This window comes from Centruroides vittatus, unplaced genomic scaffold, assembly GCF_030686945.1.
Source record: "Centruroides vittatus isolate TY-2023 unplaced genomic scaffold, ASM3068694v2 contig_884, whole genome shotgun sequence".
NCBI lineage: Eukaryota > Metazoa > Arthropoda > Arachnida > Scorpiones > Buthidae > Centruroides > Centruroides vittatus.
This window is the reverse complement of record NW_027122576.1, coordinates 445,457-469,512: the sequence shown is the minus strand read 5'-3', so window position 1 is coordinate 469,512 and position 24,056 is coordinate 445,457. Positions and strand designations below refer to the sequence as shown.

General features: G+C 28.8%; 2 protein-coding genes across 2 annotated transcripts in view; one reads left to right on the top strand and one right to left on the bottom strand.

Moving 5' to 3' along the window:
* Nucleotides 1-335: 335 nt before the first annotated feature.
* LOC136983630 (uncharacterized protein PF3D7_1120600-like) lies at nt 336-8,613 on the bottom strand. The gene is made up of 4 exons (XM_067280429.1): nt 8,541-8,613; nt 4,563-4,721; nt 3,075-3,414; nt 336-1,443 (listed from the first exon to the last, which is right to left on the bottom strand). The coding sequence occupies exons 3-4, from the start codon at nt 3,399-3,401 to the stop codon at nt 559-561; spliced, it is 1,212 nt and encodes a 403-aa protein (XP_067136530.1). The 5' UTR covers nt 3,402-3,414; nt 4,563-4,721; nt 8,541-8,613; the 3' UTR covers nt 336-558.
* Nucleotides 8,614-9,667: 1,054 nt separating this feature from the next.
* LOC136983640 (embryonic polarity protein dorsal-like) overlaps nt 9,668-24,056 on the top strand; it is a 43,687-nt gene continuing 29,298 nt past the window's right edge. Inside the window, exon 1 of the mRNA XM_067280441.1 lies at nt 9,668-9,819. The gene's annotated coding sequence lies outside the window, so the exon portion shown is untranslated. The remainder of the gene's footprint in view (nt 9,820-24,056) is intronic.

Sequence of the window (24,056 nt, the reverse complement as noted above, 5' to 3'; positions counted from 1 at the left end):
TTTCAAACCACCTGGATTTGATCCTGGATCTCTTGAAATGATAGGCTGATGCCTTAACCACCTCAGTCATTTGGCCATGCAAATAAACATGATTTTAGTAATGCCGATACTTATTGTAAAGAAATGAAGATTTTCTACATTTTAAACACATCGGTAAATGGTTGCTTTATAATAATTAATCTTTTGTTGTTTGTTTTTAATATTTTTTTACCATGTCTATTGATTTTTGTTATTTGTATTTTAGTCTTTTGTTACAGGCATTATTTTTGGGGAGGATATCAATTGTCTTATGACACTTCCTTTTGTATATGCAATAAATAAATAAAAACAAGATATCAAAAGTTGAAATTTGTTTATTTAATGCAAAATACAATATCTTGCATAGTGCAAGAAATTTAAATTCTCAAAGAAAAAAGAATGAAGTTAAATAGCATATTGATTGTTTCATCGAGAAAAATATAATTTATGTGCAAGTGTTAGATGTATCCTTACGAGGGTACATAAATTTTTAGGATTAAGAGAGTTATATAAAACTACTTTTATTATAGAATAGTAATATTATATTCTCCAAGGAACTGGTATTAAAGTTCCTATTAAAATACATAGCATAATTAGAGCCGAATAATAGAGTATCTTATAGTAATGCTTAAACCTACCCGTCTGATGTCCATTAAACTGATTAAGATTGCATATTTTTGTGCTTGCTATAACACACTTGTGGTAAAATTGATTTTTGAATTTATTCGATGTATTGTTATCAAGGCAGGTATCATGCTTGGAAGTTACATCCTCTGGACTGTTTGTTTTTTTCTTACTGCTAATTTCTGTTTTATGTGAATTGCTTAATTTTTCTGTCAAGTTTTCTTTTAAATTAGAATGTAATATTTTCTTTGGTGTATTTGTCATGTTTTTTTGTTTATCTGTTGTTTTGCCATTGTCATTGCTACCATTATCTGAGGCCGTTTTACCAGATTTTGAATCCGATGCGTGTGTTTCGGTTTTATCGTCTGTTTTTAAATTAATGTAAAATGTCTCTTCGGCTTTCTGAAGTGAATTTTTAACATTTTTTTGACCGTAATGGCTTTTGGAAGAGCTATGGATTTGATTTATATAAAAGTTTTTGTTGTATGAACTAATCATTCCTTTTTCTTCTAGATTTATATTATATTTTTCAGCAGGAATGTATTGAAAATTGTTTTCTTCATCTGCGATCCAAACTGCTACTTCATTTGAATTTGTAATTTCCATCTTAGCAAATTTTTTATTCTCTTTTGGCAAAACTGTTTTATTCTCTTTTAAAGGTGATTTTTCTGATTTTTGCTGCATAATGACGCATGACCCTTTGTCTGTCGTTTCCCACGAAAACATTGGTACTTCTTGAATTCCATGATAGTTACAATAATTATCGCATTCTTCTCGAGGACTGCCACAATGAAGTTTTAACTATAAAATAATAATTTAATATGTTAATAATTTTTTCTACTTACAACATAATTTAAATATGAAAAAAATTCTAACTTTAAAACTGAATAAAAATGATAGCATCATTCAAAAAATGAAATTTTCTTACAAATTGGATAATAAATTTTTAAATGAAAAAACTTCAATTTTTAAAAAAATTTTTATATTAATTAAATGCAATGATATTACAGAGAAAAAAGAGAATTAAGTCTGTGGCAATGTGTTACTACAGGTTTTCTGTTTTCTGTTTAGTTTGTAGATTTACTCTTTTCCTCCTCCATCATTTTGTCCTTTCTTTATTTCTTTTCTGGATGTACAGAAGAGGATGAGTACAAAATGGAAGGAGAAAAACAGATTCTTGCCTACATATAAAAGTGGACAGAGGGGAAAAAACAGCAGGAAGTATGTGCATGGGATTGAACGTTTCATACATGTCAGCAACAGAATTGAACTAAGCCGAAAAATTCAGTTCCACTGAACATAAATTGACGCAGGACTATTCAGAATGAAAATGAAAAAGGATCTCATCATCTAAGTTAAAAATAATAATAATAATCTATCCTATAAATTCTTTTCTTCCTTTCTTCTAGTTCATGAGTTAGTTTTAATTAATTTCTACAAACTTAGTATCGAATATGGTGAAATTTACTAGGAATTTAAATTTGTGAACCATATAAGATTGTTAAATACATTCACTATTAGTCTGTGTATTTGATGATCTATTTATATAGATGTGCACAAATTCTTATCATAAATCAATACAAGAATATAATTATGCTTCAAATGCTATTTGTTATGTCAATGAATATGTCAAAGAATAAATTTAACAATAGTGTTATTTCTTAGGTTCAGTTAAACTGCAAGATAAAGATTGACTTGCATTTGAATTTCTACACAACACATCAACTTAAAAAAGTTGCATATGGGCAGTAACTATTATTTAATACTAATTTACTATAGTACTAATTTAAATGTCATTAAACTCCTTGCTCTCTTTTATATCTTTTTTTTTATTATGGAAACAAAGAGGAAAAAAAGGACATTACAAGTGTCATTGCACCACAATAGTCTCTCAGAACATTAAGATACAAGATACATTTTTATTCCCTGCTTTATTTTAGTTTTTTAATGCAAATAGTCTCTCAAGTAAAATAAAATATACTTAAAAGTCTTAAAAAAATAACTCAGTTCCCTTCTGTGACAAAACTTGTGATTCTAACAAGAGTTCAATATGCAATTTATAGGAGCTTCTAATAATTGATCTGTAATGGTCAGTTAACCATACCACTAGTATGATTTAATTGATTCTTTAATATATTTTATCAATTTGCTAGCTTCTGATTAACAAATTAACAAAATATAACAAGTAAATTTGTGAAAATATAGCAAAGCAGAAACAATCAGAAATTAACGTGAGCGCATGATTATCAAACAAACAAAATCAAAAAAATTTCTTTACTATTTATATGCTGAATATTAAATTGTTAAAAATTCAAATATCAACAACTTTTAGTAAGTATTACAATATTTATTGCATATTTTTTAAAAATAAATATGAAAAAAATTATATATCATTAAACTCTTTATTATAATTAAAAAAATAGATGCATTACTTGTCTGTTCCTTTTCAATTTCTGTCTTTCCGAGTTCAATGCTTTATGTAAATACCGATTTTCGTCTTGGATTGTTTTCATCTGATTCAAAAGATTGTTATTTTTCATCAGGAGATATTCTCTCTCATATTTTTCTTGACTGATCTCATCCAACTGTTTTTGTAACCAATAAAATTTCTCGTAAGATTCTTCGTAAATGGGCAGTACCATATGCGAATATTTTTCTTCGTTTGCAGCATTTTTAACTTTGTTTTCTAAATCTAATATTTGTTGTTCTAAAAATGCTTGATTTTTGGGCCATTGACTGGTTTTACTGGAAGTGGTCATGAAGATGTTTCATCTGTAATTGGATCAATAAAATATATTTATAATTTTAAATTTAATTCAAAATTCATTGATTTAATTAAAATTTTCATCTACAACACGTATTTAAAATTCTTATTTTGCGATCATAATAGATTTTATTCTGATATTAAAGTAAACTGTAAACAAAGATCTCTAGGGTTTTCTTTAAAAAAAATATATATTATTGTTTAAATATACCAATGAATTCATTTAAATGCAAACAAGTCATCTTTTTAAAGAGGTTAATAAGAATTTATGTAAAATAAGAAAGCTTTAGAAATGTAAAAAAATCAAACTTTTAAATAGAAGTTTATTTTCTTTTAATATATATAGGTGTGTTGGCTTCTCTATTGATCGCTACTGAATTAAAATTTTTTTTTTCTCTTGAAAATATTTCGTTTGAAAAGAAATAATTTTAATACTAATAAATTGTTGAACAGAATTAATACTTAATTAATTTGCCATTGTATTATAAATTCTAGCATGAAAAATGAATGAAAAATCCAATGTTTGTTGATTTTTATATTTAAAAAAAAATCTACAAAGCATAGAAAATAATTGTCTAAAATGTTTAATAATGTATTAAGTTTTACAAAGCTTAATTTATTTAATATTTTATCTGCATTGTTTTAATTTTAATATTTTATTTTATAATAATTAACGAGAATTTAAATACCAATGTTCTTATTGTGACATTGTCAAAATTACCGGGCTGCAATTTTTAATCATATTTTAATTTAAAAAATCAGGCTTCCAGTGTCTAAGCTTTCCATATCTGGTCTCGATTTTCATATGTCTAACTCCGTTCTCAAGATGAATTAAGAATGATGGATGGACGATAATGGTGGGAATTTTGCAATTTGAAAATTGCAACTAAAAAAATATCTATTTTTATATATAGTAATTATAATTTTTTTAAGCATTCTATCCTTCAGTTATTCATGATGAGTTTGACCAGGGTATAATGGAACAGCCAGATGCTGAAGGACAGGACCCAATATATCTGAGTCAAGCTATTCATGCAAAGTTTGAAGTTTTGACTTTTAGATCCTTTAGAATGGTAGGGTGGTATCTTTGCCACTTTGGCCATACTTTACAATATTCACTATTAGCATAATTTTGCTGTAAAAATACATAACCTACTTGATATAAATTCCAGATGAGTTTCCAGTTTTCCTTGTTTTTGTAATATCTTTCAGATATACTTGGAACTTTTTAGTATAATTCAATGTTTCCAAAATAAGTTCTTATATATAAGTGTATAATCCTGAGATAACTTCACAAAGTAATGATTGTCTATTCCTAATAAAGTAATAAATATTAAATTAAAATATTCATTTCACATTTCTCAAAAAAAAAAAAATAATAATAATATATATATAACATTTTAAACTATTATAAATCATATTCAGTTTTGCACATGTCTAAATCATGATAGAAAATGGTAATAGATTGTTTCTATTATTTAAAATAGAATTACAATGTGCATTTAAAATATGATAATTTATACAGGCAAACAAAAATGTTATCATTATTTATTCATTTACAGTCACTTGATAAGTTAATTGAATGATTTTAATTATTGGAAACAAAGACATTAAATTATACTTGCTTTTGATTATTTATTCTCTGTATAAAGTTGAATTAATTTCTAAATTAACAACTGCTACTTTACAACTGGTTAAAACTAGAAATTTATAAACATTGCAAAAACCTAACAAACCAGTGACAAAGTTATAAACAAAGTGTGAATGTTTTTGCTGGTGTTAAATGGGCATCATCAGGCAACAAACCTCTGAGAAAATCACTGGGGATAGCCAAACACATGTGTAAGGGAAAGGGTTTTATGACATGAGGAGGAGGAGGGGAAAGAGAGTTTATATTTCATAGAAAGACTTCTAGGCAGTGGGGAAGGAGTCAATGTCACAATAGTTATTGGCCGACATGTAGATAGCCAAAGACCAATATGTCTTTGGCTATCTACACATCTGACCCAGGCATCCAGGTAGATTTTCATGAGATGCACATCTTGCATAACAAATCTAAACCATATGTCCTTAAACAACTGGAACAAGTGGAAATTTACAAGGCCACTTGCCATAACTTGGCCATAAACTATTCAACGTACTCCTTCCCTACTGCCTGGAAATCTTTCTATGTAATATAAATTCCTTTTCCCTTTGTTGCCCGATGATGCCTGTTTAACCTGGGTGAAAACGTTTTCACTTTGTTTATAACTTTGCAAAAACCTAACAAACCAGCAACAGTGTTTATGAATTAATTTCATTATTATAATTACAGATAATAAATTGTTTAGAATAATATTTTATTAATATATTTAATTTAAAAGATACAATATTATTTTATCAGAAGCATAGAAAAAAGAAGTAGAGAGGGACCTTTATCCTGAATGCTAAACAAGAAAGAATTTTATGAATGCTCCTTATAGACAAATAGTTATAATTGTTTAATTTTGAAAATATTAAAAAAAACTGCTGTTTTATTTCAATGTTCTGATAAGGATGGACTTAGTTACTGTGGTTACTCAGACGAATTAATGCACCTTTAACAGTAGGCAAAGTTTAAATAAAGCTAACATTTTTGACCCGGTTAATGGGCCATCTTCAGGCATAAAGTGGAAAATTCCACTTCCAAGTGTCTATGTCTAGAGCTGTTAAGAGCTTGTATGAGGCCTAAGGTAGAGTGATCTCCTTTTTTGCCATTATTTTGTTTGAATAAATAAAATACATAGAATGTTTCTTTATTAATAAAAAGTAGTTTTAAAGATTTTATTTTTTCTCAATTAAAATAACATTAATTTATATGAATACGAACTACTTAGTAGTACCCCTAAGACTTCACTGGGCTGAGGAAAAATCCTCAGCTCTCCCTTAATGACTCCACCCAAATCTGAAGATGGCTATTAACCATATCAGAAACATTAGCTTTATTTAAACTTCACCTACTGTTAAAAGTGCATCGATTAACTCAGTTCAATGTTCTTTCCAGAAAAAGTTTTAAGTGGTTAATCTTCAGTGTTGCTTGCTTGTACTACATATTTCCTTATAAACGTCTGTTAATAACAACGAAACAAAAATCATATTATTAAACACAACTGGACTATGTGCCAACATTATTATTTTTTAAATAAATAAAATAATATGTTGGAGGAAACATTTAGTTGATTTTTCAACCAGCTAAAATTGAATTGGTGAGAACACTGTCATCATCATCGTTCGTCAATGCATACTGTTAAAACATATACAAGATTATTGCGAATGGATGATCCACAGGTCGAAGAGAGATTTAGAACAACAAATCCATTATAAGCTTCTGCATTAAATGTAAAAAAGTTTTTATAATTAAAAAATTTATAGAAAATCTTTGTTTAACTGTATAGTTGGGTTAATCATGAAGCAAACAATACTTGAATAAAATTCTCATTTGAAAGTATATTTTCATGTAGATTAAATTTAGGAGGCTTTTTTTGAATTCAACAAATAAATAGTTCTTTAAGAAACAAATTTATAAATTGACAATACAAATGTTTTATCCAATAAGTGAAAAATAGTTGTTATTATTTCGTTTAATTAATATAGTTTAAGATAAATTTTTAAAATTTATTAACAATTTAATATAAGGATCAGTTTGAAGCTACTGTTCGTATCATCCTGCTAGAAATTGGTAGAATTAAATAGATAATTAGTAATTATCATCGATCATCTGCTAATAGGCTACATTAAAATAGTTTCAACTTTCAACCTGAGATGAAATAATTTTTTTTGACAACTAATCAACAAGATTATTGAAATAAAATTTATATAATTAGTGTAAATACATGCATACATACATACAAATAAATGAATTTAAAAACATATATATAATTTGTCTGAAATTTCTGACAGATTCTTTTAAAGATTTTAATAGATATTTAAAAAAAATTTTTCTAGAATTTAAAATTTCTCCACAAGTTTATAAAATATAATTTTTTTTATAATTCTTACATGTTTTTTTCCTGAGAAGTTTTTCTAACAAATTTTATAAATTATTCATAAACTAGTATTAAATGCATTCATCAATAAATAGAAAATACTTGGCCATAAAACTAAAATATTCTGCTTAAAAAGAGAGAAATTAAAATAATTTTATTACAATAGAAATAATCATAAAATTAAATTTTATATCTTTAAAAAGTGATGATAAAAAAGTGTGTATTAATCGGTTAGTTTTTAAAATTAATGATGAATTTAGTATTATTATAAGTTAATTAAATACAATTAAAAATTTCATAACATACACTTATCTTCGGTGCCTCATAAGAAATTAATGGTTAACAAAATTGAATATGCATTGATATCAGTCAAATGAAGCATTACTGTTAATATACCTTATATAAAGCTTTATATATCATTTATAGATTATTATAATAGCATGCTGAGCCAGAATGAGTCATCAAAATTCTATATATATCAGTAAAAGACAGACTAAACCTTGGCTCCATCATGTCTGGTAATAGGAAAAAAGGAATTAAAATATAAAAAAACAACTTTTAATTAACCAACAATAAAATTTAGCTCAATTCACTTCAAATTTCTACATATTCCTTTATAAACCTGAGAATTTTTGCATTTAATAATGCAAATTTAAAAAAATAATTTCTATATATATAATAACTCATTTTAAATTAATATTTTCAAATATTATAATAACTTAATAAATAAATTTGGTATCAAAGTTCTTGAAATTAATAAGATTCTACAGGAAAAAGAAAAAAAAAATACCAGAATAATTTTTTTCCCTAATGTTTAGTGAAAAAAAACGCATAAAAACGCACTTAAATATATGTTTACTTGTGTATATTACTTTATAAGTAATAAAAAAAATGATTGGAAATTATAATTAAATTAGAAATGATCGAAAAATACTTAAAAATTGCCTACGAAAACAACAACAACAGTAATATGTACAATCAACAAAATCGATATACAAGTGTATATGCTATGCGGTAGTGTAACGCACCTAAAAATGACAACGTGTTAATTTCTATACGAAATATATTAATCAATTACATAAATCACGCGAAAACGGGCACGCGTAACGTGTAACAGAAACCGACATCACCTGAATTCTTCAGAAAACGCTTGGGATGAAGTGTGTAGAGGCGAAGACTCATGTCTTCTCGGATGAATCACATGGTCTGGAATGACGTCATCGTCGATCAAGTGGCGTCGGGATTTTAAGAGAAAAGTAAAGGAAAAAAAAATGCCCGAACGTGTTTATGATTAATGCAAATATTTAATTCGTATCCGCGCTTCAACCTTTGTGCTCTTCGTTATAGAAATTTGTCGATTATAATCGCTTTATTCGACGATATAAATCGGTATTGTAATTAAAATGCCCCTGTGAAGATGTATTTCCTGTTAGGCTTCTATGCTTTACTTGGAGTACGGCTCTTAAAATGCCGTTTATTTACAATCCGTTCGGCATTTAAGTTAAATAAATATTTCTGTGTAGGATTTTATATGTAAATAAATTTTTAAAAGTCGTAATCCTTCAAAAAAAGGAAAAAAAATTCAAATTTTATATTTATATGTATTAATTTGAGTTAAATATATTTTCGAATAAATTTAAATTATAAATATTAATAAATGTTAATTTAGTCACAATATTTATTTATTTTTTAAATTTAATATAGTATTGTTTTATTTCTCTTCCAATTATAAAACGATTAGCGACATCTTGTTTTAGATTTTTTTTAGATTTTATTTATAAAAATAATTTTTAATATTTTAAAATTTTTATTTGTAAATGTAAATAAGTTGAAGAAACTTTGATTTAAATATATGAAATTTTAAAATTAAAATATTAAAATAAAATAAATGAGTTATAAAGTTCCTTTAATTAAAAATTATATATTGTTATATATAAAATTTTTAATAAATATAAAATAATAATTAAGTTGATAATTAATCTTTATAAATTGATAATAATTATTATAAATTTTGAAAAATATATATAATATAATTTTTAATAAGTAAAATTATTTAGTTATGTCGATATTAAAAGTATTTTATAAACAAACACCATTTAGATATAAAAAAATCATTAAACTTTATTATTATTATTTTTTTATTTTACAAATAAACTTTTAAAATAATAATAAATAATAAAATCCTTAATTAAGTATTTATCCGCGGGTTAATAATAATAATTATAATCCGCAAAAATTGGCAGCAAGAAATTAGCTACGATCGAATTAACCAATCAGAAATCAGCCAAACGAAAGGTTCTCGGAACTTCTTTTCCCGGAACCGGAAAGTGAATCACAACGAAGGCCTCGTTTTGGCTCTTTTCATTGACTCGATTGTCAATTATAAGGTGCAAACTGGAGACGAAAGAAGTAAGGACAGTTTCTTTATTTCCGTATTTTTAAATGTATAAATAAGTAATTTAAATATATAAATAAATGAATTATATATCCGTTATTTATAAATCTGCTAATTATTTAATTTTATTTATTTATTTTTCCAACTTAGGACTCACACATGGCGCTATTAACACTACTGAAGCCTAAATGTCTTATATTGAAACTAAATAATATAAATTTTTCAATATTAAATAGTTAAATTGTATATTAAGTTTTTTTTTAATTATATTGTAAAATTAGGGAACATTTAGAAGTGGTCTTACTTATTTGCTGTGTGTGTCTGCATGTCTGTCTGTTTAGTTATAATTTATATTATTTTGATTAAAGTCCCTTAATGTTTATTATTCAACAGTAAAATAAACTTATTTGAAACTTTCTGAAGTTATTTTACATCAGTACACTTGCTATTTAATAATAGGTGCTATATAACTTGATAAATTGCCAATTTTATCAAAAGTGATAGTTAGAAAATCTATAGTTTTATATTGAATATAATACAATCCCAAGCCCTTACTTATCAGTTAGAATTCTTGTATATAAACTTTTTTCTGTTTTATAATTAGACTTTTCTTTCAGGTTTTAATTAAGTGAACAATACTAAAATTTTGTGAAAAAATAATGTATATACTGGAAAAGTGTAAGAGATTATTAAGTTAATTCAGATTTTTATTTATTTACTTTTTTGAATATTTATAAAATGGTACAGCAAATTGCAAGAAATAACCTCCCTTGTACGAAATACTAATATGAGCATTGAAATAGAGACAATATTTTAAGAAAGGAAGTACTTAAAAAAAAAAAAAAAAACTTGAACATTATAAATCTGGATATTAGATATTTATAAATCTGAAAATATCAAATTCTAAATTGTGTACTTAGGAATATTTTGATTACATTAAATGAAATACAAGTTCTCAATTTAAGACTTGATTGAATATTTTTGGATTTATAAATGATTTATAGTTTATTATATTTAATATAATACACTCTCAAGTAATGTTTTTAAGGATATTTATTTGGTGTTTTATTGATATGTACTGTACAAAATAGCTAGTGATATCCAATAGCTTCTAATATAAATCATATCTTGTTAGTTGAGTGATTTTGTTTTTTATTATTTATTTTATTTATTGAATTTGTTTAAATGAAAATAATTATGTATGAGGCTTCAAATATTTTTTTAAAAATTAAACAATGTATTTGAAAAGATATGCTAATCGAGTTTTGATAACTTTATTCGAAAAACTTTTTTTTAAGTTTGATAAGTTTTTCTAATAATCAAGTAATATTTTATTTAAGAATTAAGTATTTACAGTATTTGCAATATTTACATCTAACTTGTAAAATTGCTATTAATTTGATTACATTTTTTAATAATTTTTAGTGAATTTTAATTAATTTTGATATACAGTGATACCTCTGTTTTCGTCAATAATCCGTCTGAAAACAATCGGCGAAATTCGAAACCGACAAAAACGGAGGCAATTATTTCCATATGAATCAATGTAAATCCAATTAATTCGTTCTAGACATTCCAAAATACATACCAAAAAACACTTTATAGAGAATAAATATAGTGTTTAATAGTAAAAACAATAAGAGTTTAATATAAAATGAATATAAAACACAAATGTAATGAATAAATGAACGTTTAACGTAGCATTTGAAGGGCTGCTGGCACTGGAAACTTTTTGGTCCCATGATGGAGCTGAAAGGAAAGCAATGGAATTGTTTGGCTTTTTTTAAACTCTTCCACCCTGTGGTCACTAAGGGCCTCTTTTAGCAAGCCTATTATGGGTTTGGCTAGGCCCACAATGGGGCAGACGGGTGGTGAGGGACAGGGCCCATATCTGGATGGACCACCAGTCGAAAAATTCTTGGGGCTTTTTCGATCCCAAACCCAGAGCGGTTGGCTGCCATCTTGACTGCTCGGCCATCCAGCTGTCATATAGGAGTTGTTTGGCTAGACGCACGGGCTAATGCTCACTTGACGATGCCACACTGAACAGGAAAACTCGTGGGTTGCCCTTTGTTTTCGCAAAATTAGCGGTGAGGTCATATGGGCATGTCGACGAAAACCGAGACAAATTTTTCGTGAAAAAATCAACGAAAACTGAAACTGACGATAAAACCAAGATATTACTGTATCTAACGAATATTGTTTTTGTTTCATTTATTTTGTTAAAATAATACTTATTTCTTATTTTTAACATATTTTAAATTTAAACATGCACAGGTTGATATATATGCTTTAAATATAATTACAGATAAATTTTGAAATAATTAGAAATAAAATCAATTTTATCATTCAAAAATCTTTTAATTCTTTAGTAATTAAGACTACAAAAAAAAAATGATTTTTTCTTAGATTTAGAATGTGCTTTTGTTGGTGAGAGTATCATGACACTCTCCAAAGGACATTCTAGGTGACCTTTGTTTATATAAGAAGATTCTTATACTTTGTACCTTACCTCCTTTTGTTTTTGGTATGTGTACTCTATATAGCTTATATTAAATTGTTCCAACCAAGCAGTTCCCTTTTTACTTTACCCCGCTGTCACATCCTACATTTATTACAGCAGTTTTCTCTTGTCAGATCTTTGTTTTTAAATTTCTATTGACATGTTTATTGAATAAATTTTGCATTATTTGACTAATCAATATTATAATGCATAAGTTGAAGTTTTAATTAAACAAGTAATAAAACAAAATTCACATAGTGTATAATATACTTAATAAAATGGAAATATTGTTTTATAATTTTAAAATTTATTATTTGTTTGTTTGATGGGATAAGACAATGCAACACAAGAGTAGTCTGCTAAGGGGTACCTTCCATTGGGACTTAAGGGTAACTGGCCTCTAATTAGATGCTAAACAGGTGAAGAACACAGAAATCACCAAATGACCAGCCCATTGGTTAGACATGAAGGAGGAATCAACTACCAGGTTCAGTGGTATTATCTTTTCAGTTACTTATGGGCAAAACTTTGTAATTAACTAAAACAATGATAATTTTAGTATATTGCTTGTATACCATTTTAGAAAAGTGAAACTATTGCATGTAAATATGATTTTTAATTAGATGTGTTTATATTAAATTTGTAAGAATGTATAATAGAATAAAGTCTAAAAATAAAAGGTTGAAACTATGCATGCTAAAGCATAAATAGTTTTTTAATGATGATTATTATTTTGGTGTTATACATAACACGAAGATAGTAACATCATTAAACCGTTTAGAAAGGCCTGGATGGTCAAAGTGGCAGCCTACCTCCCTGGGGACCCAGGTTCGAATCCAGACAGGTCGATAAATCTCAGGAATTTTTGGGGTAGTCCATCCAGATTTGTTGGGCCCCGTCTCTCACCACCCAGCTGCCCCATTGTGGGCCTGGCCGAACCCATAATAGGCTTGCTAAAGAGGCCCTCTTAGTGCCCACGGGCAGAAACAGTTTAAAAAAACCATTTAGTAAGATTTAGTTTAGATTGAATATAGTTAATGAATTATAGAAATTGGAAAATAATGCAAAATAATGTGCAATTATAACTAATTTGTTGAAATTATTTAGAATTAAAATTTTTACATACTTATTTTATTATAGTTGAAATCAACATATTTAAAATACATGATCTTGATGATGATTAAAAAAATAGTCATTATTATCATACATTAAATGAATTCTATATAATGCAAAAAAATTGAAATGTGATCCTTAAACAAATTAAAATTAAATGCTGTTTATGTTATGACCTCAATGAAGAAAATAATAAATTTAAAAATTAAAAATAGTGATAGGAGATGTTTTATATTAGTGTATATAAGTAATTTTTTATTTATAACTTATTACAGAGTTTGCATATTTACTGGACTTTATAATTATAAACACAATACTAGGTGGCGTTTGCACATTCAAACCCATTGTGTTGTAAAAAATATAACAAACATGGATGCCATCAAAGCTGTCTCTTTGTTATGTCCTGGAGATATTGAAGATTATGTTGTTGCATTAAAAATTAAACAATTAACAGATGATAACTAAAAGCAAGATTGCAAACATGTATTACAAAGCAAAAACAATATGGCTGACAAACACCAAGCCTGACCTTATGCGGACATGCAAAAAGATGATGATGCATTGATGTTAATAAAGAATCAAATATGATTGATTCTGCAATTATAAAATTTCTAATATAAAACTTTTCTTATGCTTATTCTAGTACATTATGCATAAAGTTATAACAAACATTTTTATAATGTAAAATATGTTTTGTTCAGTGTCTATTTTATCTTTTAAAAACATTAGAATGACTGAAAAAAAGCAGAGAGTATTCTAAATGAATTTTGTGATATAGTTGATAAAATACTTTTATTGCCATGTCTATGAAATCAGCAGAAATAAATACTCAACATCCAATGATCCTATTATGTATAAACTCTCAGTGTTTAGAGCGTTAATTAGAAGAGCGTTTCAATATTGCTCTAATATAATGGATACGATGCGGGAACTGGAGAGAATCAGGCAAGTGGCCAAGATGCTGGGATTTGGTCCAAGAACGGTTGAACGTTTGATTGCCGCGTACAAGAATCCCAAGAAAAACAAGAAAAAACGAGATCTTACAAACGGCATCACGAAATTCACGTATAATAAGCATCTATCCTCTGTTATGGAGTGTATTGCGAACCACAGGAACAGCAATATTGTGTACAAAAGAGCTCCCTCGATATATAAATTACTAAGAAACGACAAGGAAGAAATTAAACGGAGTGAGCAGCCGGGGGTGTACTCGATACCGTACAGCAACGACCAACTAGGGATAGAGAAAGAATACATCGGGGTTACGATGAGAAGCCTAAGTAAAAGCCTTAAGGAACACAGATATGATGTGACGAAAAGTAAATGCACAACAATGTTAGCAAAAATGGCGCAGACGGAGGGATCCGTTGTTAAATGGGAAGAAGCCAAAATCATAACACCTGTCCATTCGCTGACACTTGCAGCGACAACTGAAAAATGTGAAATTTATAAGTCCAGCTTAACCAAAAAATGCTTAAATTACAAGGATGCAACCATTTTACCATCAGCTTGGAAGTTTCTAATTAAAAAAGTCACAAGAACACATTAACTAGGCGCAAAAGATTGCCTATAGATATATAGATATTGCTATGTTTACATGTACCATTGGCATGTTTTATTTTATTTTATGTTATGTTATTTTATTTATTTTTCTATGTTATTTATATTACTTTTGGTTTACGTAGTTGAGCGCGTGAGTTCTATTGTAATCTATTTCAATTTTGAACGGGTTGTTCAAAATAGTATTCGAATATAGTTAACCTGATGATGGCCAGTGGAGTGGCCGAAAACGTTTGTTTTTTATGATTAAATTTAAATTTAAAGTTCTCAGCATGAAGGTGTGTGTGTCTTACAGTGAAATAGAGTCTGAGTGAGAGTAGGAGAAGAAATAAATAGACTTCAAAATAAATTATGATTACATGAATAAAAATAATTTTTTTTTTCACAAAGATATAATCATCATATGATGATATTTCCTTCATTAAACTTGAAATAATTTTAATTAATGTGATATTAGATGTAAAATGTAAAATATTTAGTCTGTTTTATTTACCATATTTCCATGCATAGAACTGTCGTGATTTCGTATATACCTGCAGAGAATTTCTAGAACAGACATAAAATCTTTGCATAAACCCACCCTACTGTGCCTAAGTGAGAAGCTGTTGTTTCATAAACACAAGTTCATAATTATAATTTAAAGTCAGCATATAACCATCCCCATCGTGTAACCTACACCTCTAACCAAATTGTCTTTCAAACACAGATAATTCACAGATTATAATAATGAAAAAATATGTTTTAGTAGTGGAGATATTGTTTATATTTACTTTAATGAATGAATATTCTACTTTGTGTATAATCAGAGTACTTTAATATATATGCTCTTATCATACCAGTTATTTTAACAATCAGCAATGGAAGAATATATTTTCTTATACAATAGACTCTCATAAATTTGAACTCAGAGAGACAATCTAAGCAGTTTGAATTAAAAGGAGACCATTTCTGGATGCTACCGACAAAAAAAAATTAATTTTAACTACACATTAACACCCACATGGCAAACAGAATAATGAACAATAACCAAACGATTGCTGTAATTAATCGGGTTATAATTATAGCCTAATTGATTAGGCAATTGTTTGGTTGAGTATCAATGTATTGAGCTTTGAGAAGTTTATTATATAATGTATTTAATCAATTAGAAATACAAAACAAAGGTACAGTAGTGCATTCAATGGAATAAAAAAACAATATCATGAGAACCACAATGAGCAAATGCCACAAGGCAACTGTAAACCATCCTAATCATGTGCCAACCGATTTGAAATGTTTTTGAATTTTAATGTATTTTTTTATTTTTTTTTAAATTTGATCTTTAAATTTTAAAAGTTGATGATGATGATGATCTATTAAATTACTCTAGATTTGAATAAACAAGAGATTGAGCAATCGAGTTCAAATTATGAGAGAATTTTACAATGATTTAAATAGGAATCAGATGGGGACTAGTGTCTAGATCAAATTAAGAGGAAATATGAGTTATCCGAGTTTGAATTAACAAGAGTGTACTGTATAAATTACTTTATGTACAATGAAACAGTCTCCACTTTCACATCAAGTTATTTTCCAAAAAACTGAAATTAAGTAGTCTATTATTATTCAGGGATGAAATATTGAACTAGAATAACAGAATAGTGTGATTGTTGGGCTGCAATTTGAAAAAATTGTAGACCTATAAATTCCCACTGTTGTTTATCTCTCTCTGTCTTTCCTTAATCTCAAGAATAGAGTTAGATAGATGAAAGATAAGACCAGATATGAAAACCTTAGGGGCAGGAGATCCCAACTTAATTGTATATGGACATCCAATATATTACAAATTGGAAGTCATATTATTTCAATTCAAAAATTTCTCCTGAAAGGTGTTAGATAGGTGACCAGTACGACTCTATTGTGAACAGGAAAAGTATGATGTACAGGGGCAAGCCACAACTAATTGAGGTTGAGAGCATATACTGGGTGCTGCAGAAAGAACATTCTGATTTGGAACGATGACAAAAAAAAAATACAAAGCAAGATAGAGAGAGAAATCTTTTATACCTGATAAGTACACAGTATGCCATTGTCATACATTAGGTTTTGAAGAATACAACAGTTAAATGGTGACCGTCAATATCGATGCAGTTTTGAAGTCTCTTTCGGAAATTTTGCATTGATCTGCGGACCATGTTCAGCGGAATCACCATGATTTCTTGCATAATTGCTGCCTTGAGTTCTTGCAAATTTGTTGGTCGGTGTTGGTACACTTTTGATTTGAGATAGCCCCACAGAAAAAAATCACGTGGCCAAATCCAGCAAACATGGTGGCCAACCAATATCACCCGTAAAGAGACAAGATGGCCTGGAAACAAGTTTCTGAGAATTCCGTGACCGTCTAGAGATATGTGATGTGGTGCCATCTTGCTGAAACCATACATTTTCTGGAACATGATCATTGAGTAAACCATTAACTAATGAACAGAGAAAATTCTCAAGTAATTCTCAATAGCACACTGATGTTACTGTCACTGTAACACTGCCCTCTTCAAAGAAATAAGGACCCCAGACACCGAAATCACCTAAGGCACACCAAACTGAAACTTTCGAACTACGGAGTGGTCCCTGGTGGAGTTCTCGAAAATTACTGTCAGACCGGTGCTAAAGTTCTGTTTGTTGACCCCCGATAAATGAAAATGGGCTTCGTCACTGGAGATCAGTACCACTGTTGGGAGAATGCTCCGCAGAATATCCTGATACAAAGTTTTACAGTCCCTATCCTTCAACTCCTGAATGACCATCATTTTGTAGAGATGCATGTGGAGTGAGCTGTGTAAAAGTCTGCAGAGACTACAATCATACATGTTTAATGCAGCTGCATGTTTGCATGTAGATCACTTGGGAGACTGCTGTATGGAAGCTCTAGCAGCTGCCGCATCTTACAGTCTTGTTATGCTCTAGGGCAGCCAGGACTCTTTCTTTTTAAAGCAGAACCCATTCGTCTAAACTTTGAAACCCAACAACAAATTGTTGGTGCAGCTGCAACCGGATCATGACACTCGAGCTGAAAGCATATTCGGAAGGCCCATTGCATTGTTATCATAGATTCACCTTTCATAACAATCTCTTCAACGACAAAAGCACAATGCTCTCTGCTCCATGCCATGACGGCCATGAGCAAAGCAACACTTCTGCCAGATCAGAACATTCTTTCTGCCGCACCCTGTATTTTAAGTTAAATAAATTAAAAATATGATTAAAAATTACAGCCTGGCATTGTGATAATATCACAATAAATAATTGATTGTTGCTGTTTAAAATTATGTTGAAACTAGAATTGTAATATATATTCCATTTTCAAACAGGTGTTTTAATGATTCCAGAAATAAACATAAAATCTTCACTAAAAAGTGGACACAATCTGGGATACTTGTTAGGAATGAGGCAGTTTTGATTATTGATTTTGAAGTTTTGGTTTGTGTAAAAACACAAAACAGAGCTTTAAATAAACTGAAAAAGAAAATCTGCTTTTATTTCAAATTATTTTGAACAATAATTGTTGGAATTTCTTGTTAAGTTGAAAAAAATTTTCAGTTGTCCTCTCATGTGGAAAATTTCCATATTAATGAATTGAATTTAAAAATTTTTCTGCATTGTCTTCATAAAATAGTTAAACAGAAGTTCTATCATTATTTCATATACTTTATTTTCCATATTTTTCTCAGACATGTATCAATGTATTAATATTTATTACATTTTAATGAATTTAAAAATATCAAATATGGTTGCATTTTAGAAAAGAAAAATACACTGTCTACCTGGAAAGTTCTGAAACTGTTGTTCTAAATATTCCAAAAGTAATTAGAAAGATTTTTATTTTTTTCGTTGTTCTACATAGTTGTCTCCTGAAAGCTGCTTGAAAATTTTTTTGTAATCCTCTTCAATTCTCATGTCACATTGGCTTGAATATCTTTTAAATCATTGTACTGTTTACTCTTTGTGTGCATCTTGAGCCATAGAAAGAGGAAAAAATCACATAGAGCAAGATCTGGTGAACACAGTGTGTGAATGAACACAGGTACTAAGTTTAAAGTTAAAAACTGTTACACAATTCTAGCCAAAAGAGTTGGTGCATTGTTTGAAGCTGGAAAAATCTTCTGCTTCCGGTCTTTTGGGGCAAACATGCCAAATCCTGTTGCAAAGACATTTCAGCACACCCAGGTAGAAGTGAGAATCACAGTGGTGCCTGTTGGAATAAATTTTTTATGGACAAGATTATCAGTGTCGAAAAAATGAGCATCATCTTTGAGCGATTGCCTCCCTTTTTGAAATCATTTGTATCACTCAAACACCTTTGAACAAGATAAAAAAATCATATCCCTATACAATTTTTATAATATTGTTAGCTTCTGTAGCTGTTTTACCAAGTTCACAATTAAATTAAATTACTGCCCTTTGCTCCATCAAAAGTTTTTGACAAGCAAAAAGAAGAGTTATCTTTACAAGCACAGTATATAAAAAAGGCTGACAACGGCATTCCAAACTAAATCATGTTTAAACATCAAAGTTTTAACTAAAAGTTTACACAGTAATAGGTAGATGACACTACTTTTCTCTCTGATTTAAAAAAAAAAAAAAAATCAGTCCCAGAACTTTTCAAACAGATGATATATATTGAAAAATAGTAAAAAATTGCTGTTTTTAAAAATTTGAGTTCCTTGGTATTCAAAAATGCACAAAAAGTTTTTTTTTAAGTAATTTTTCAATATATATATATATGCAATCATGTTATCATAAAGAAGCATGCTATGCTAAAAATAGCTCATCCCATGGTGTTGGTGAGGACACCTGTCACTTAGAAACAAGAGGTTTTACAAGTATTTCAACAATACATACCAACAGTTAGATTACTGGTTTGTCATGTTACATGAAGTATTTCAATTTTTTGTTTCCTTGAGTTTTGTTATTACTTTTTTAATAACATCAGGATTAAGAAAATTCTAATTTCTGTAATTTTAAGCAAATGTGAAATTTTTTTTATATCTTTATTTTTGTGTTATTAGTTGTGTATTAATTCTTCAAAGAAAAAATTGGCTTAATTCATTTGAGATGAAATTGGCTAAAGGAAAAGTTGTTTGACTAGTTTTGCTATACAAATTTCCCTTGTAGCCTGAGGAGTAAAAACAATTTTACCTTCAGGTCCATAGAAAGAAATTTTCAGTGCTTAGAATTAAAAATCAAACAATTTTTTAAAGTACGGTATTTATGGTATTTTGATTGAATACAAATTGAATCAAATTGGACATAAAAATATTGGCACCAGAATTATATCAAATAATTTCTGTATCAGTAAATCACGAGCAAAGATGTAAATTTTTTGTACTAGAAATTGTGAATATTGTTTGTACCTGGTGTCTTTCAACTGTGTTCTTTGTACTGCATGTTGGATGTCATGTATGTTTTATTCTTCCTCTTTGATCCAGCTAGTTGCATTTTTGTGTGACAGGTTTGAACCAAATTGCAGATTAATGGTCTGAGTTGTTTTTCTATTGCCATGCCATTGTGCTGTGATCATTTTGTAGTGTCTGTAGAAAAGTGCCTCATAATTGGCTTTCTTGTAATGCACAGGCTTTGTATTGTTTGTCTTTGACTTGGCTGGTAGTTTTGTGTCATTTATTTGTGTGTGTGCATTGTGTTGTATGTTTTAATTTTCCTGAATATTTTCATAACATCTTTCACTAACTTGTAAGTTTGGTTTTATGTTCTTTAGTATATTGAGTCAGCCTGCCTAATTGTTGTCTAATGTTATTTATTTGCAGTCAAAAATTTACATCTTTAAACACCAGTAACAAGTTTAATAAAATAATAACTATGTTTTCAACCAAATTAACTGGCCTCCTTCAGTTAATGAACTATTGAAGACAAAGTTTGAATGTAGAACAACAAAAATTTAAATATTAATGCTGTTTCTAATGTTAAATGAAAGAAGCAGTATACCTTGTATAACTCCAGCAATATATTTAATCAATCAAAAAACATTTTTGATCTACTTCCACAGTTTCTAATGTTGTTTATTTGTGTTTCTAGTCTGTCAGGCAAACTTATGATTTGTCTGTTTTTGATTGTCTATATTTGTAATGCTATGGTATGTAACTTCAATGATAGTACCAGAATAGACTAATGTATGAATATCTGAAAGTGTTGATTTGGTTGGATGTGTGTGAGTAAATATGTGCATTTAGGTAATGTAGAGTTTCTCCCACTTGTTTTAATATATTTTGGATGTTTGTAGTCTGTGTGGAGTCTTAATCTATATATTTAGTGAGTGTTTCTTCAAATAAATTAGTGAATGTGTTAATTAATTTTGTGTTTATAGTGTCATTAGTTTGTAATTATTGTATTAGTGTTTTCATTGATACATGTTATGGTGCATTTTTGAGAGTAATGCTGTTGAGATGCAGTCAATAAGTATCTGATTTTTCCAGTGATCAAATGTTTGTCCATATTGATTGTTGCACAACTTGTTTGATATATTCAAGCATTGTATATGGAATAAAGTTATTGTGTATAATTGTTCTTTTCCTGATCAACAATCTTTTGCTCTGTAATAGTGAGATATGGGTATTATTGTCATATAGTGTATTTCAAGTTTTTAATGCTGATGTAGGTATGGATGATTTATTCATCTCAAGTCCACTTCATCTGTTGGTGTGATTTTGACCTTGGTGATCAGTGGCTGAATTTTGATTGAAGCAGATTAGCTAGAATCATGCACATGTCTGTGCGTGTATAGTCCATTGCATATGAGTGAGGTGGCAAATGTGTTTGATGCAGTAGCCATACTTGTGCCAGTCCTGTGTTTGTGTCCAGTCCCACCAGTTCCTGTGTGTAACCATACTTGTGCCAGTCCTGATGGCAAAAAGGAAACTTTCAAATATGAGCCTCTGCCTGACGTACAAATGCAGACCTTGTTAATCTGGGTGATGTATAGCCAAATGATTGCCTTAAATACTTGAGCTATAAATCTGATAATTTTAATAATTAATACTAAGTAATTTGCTACTAGAGGTAGATGTTAGGTGCTATCTCTTAGCTAATAATAATTTTAATAATTTATTAAATAATTTAGAATCATCCAGAAGAAAGGAACTGACTCAGGATGGAGCTTAAACTTGCAACCTCTGCTTGCTGTGCGGTGCACTTGCCAATTGCCCCACTTGGACCTCGAGCAATCTTCTCTTCCAGATGTATTTAAATTTAGATGCAACCTTACATGGTTAACAGAGGGCACTTAACGTCTACTTCTGGTAGCAAATTACTTTAATATTAATTATTAAAATTTGTGGATTTATAGCCCAAGTATTTAAGGCCTATATATAATATATATATATATATATATATATATATACACACACACACACACACCTCTCTAGATGATGTCCAAGCCAGTATTATGCTTGAATGTGTGACAACCATTTTTATTTTCTTTACAGAAATAAGTATGTAAGGCTTTAATATTTGGATTTAGGTATATAAGCATTTATATATTTAAAGCCAGATGTTTATACGTCAACCACCATTGATATCAAGAACAAGCATTGCTTAGCAGCTGTGCATTTCAGATCAGAACTCTTTGCTTCATTTCTCCCCATACACCTTACTATAATGGGCAGTCCTACCAGAAGTTTGTATTCCCACCATTATTGCTCTACTGTAGCTGCTAAGCTCTCTCACCTTGACAGGGTAATGACTTGTGAGGGAATTACAGTAAATCCTCATTAATTCAAACTCTGATAGTTCAAAATTCCATTAGTTCATAACTGTACTTTTGTCCCAGCTTGGGATATAGATATTTATGTTGAGGAATTCAGTTAGTTCAAAAGACAACTAATTTGAAATTTGAAATGAAAATTCAGTCTGAACTGTGATATGTGTATGTTAACTCATTTGTTTAGGTCGAAGTGCCTTCATATTGTAAAAGAACAATAGACCAAGAACACTCTAATCTGGAACAATATGCCAAATGCCATGTAATTGATGTAATTTATTCAGCAAATGGAATATGGCTACATACACAAAATGCTATTTTCATTTATTATTATTATTAATTATGTAAACAGCATGTGTCTGGTGAGAACCTCACAGATTGTCTGATAAGTTTTGTGTCAGTAATGCAGAATTCCTCAAAATGTAGCCCAAATTATCTATAAAGTGACAAAAAAGTAGTAAGTTACCCAAATGTAGTAGCCTAGAGTCCTACAAATATCTCAATCTGCTGTTTCTAACTTAATCCAGAAATTCGAAAACCCAGTCATATTTTATGAGATAAGAAGAAAAAAGAGCAGTCCAAGGGTAAGGTGAAAATGTGTTACTGTAAAAGCAAAGTCTTGCTGATAGAAATATGTACATTTTAGATAATTCAAAGTTGCAATTATTTTGTTTCTTGAATTTCAAACTAACCAGGATTTCCTGTATTATTGCTTATTTCCTATATAGTTGAAAACATTTGCACCATATATGCCACAATGTCTTGTTGCTGCTGGAAACATGTGCAAAGTTAATGTAAGTTACTATTATAATAATTCCAGCTTTACGTATAATCTGTGATTTGACACTTGAACCAGCAATGTTTGAGATAACATTCTAATATTCTACTGAACTAACCCAAATCAAACAATCCAAAATTGTTAGCATCTGTGAGATTGGGTTGATTCAACTGACAAAATAATGAACTGGTTTCTTAAAAGTCAATAGTTTTAATAGTTGTCAGTCTTACATAATTTATCATCATTTTCCACTTAATATTATTTTATCATCTATATTTAAATAATCAATAGTCAATTTTGCTAACACACTATCTGAATGGCCATTGTATTCAATATTTGGGAGTAATGCTATATTATTTGTAAATGGAAATAGTTGTACTTTCTTCATTTAATAAAAAAAAAAAAAGAAAAAATACTTAAAATCAATTCCACAGTCCTGATAAGGATTTTGATATGTGAAGTCAGAGTCCGAAATAAATTCATTACTAGAGGAGTTGAAGTTAGTAAAAATGGACCAACTTCAATTCTTATGCCTGTTTTTTTATTA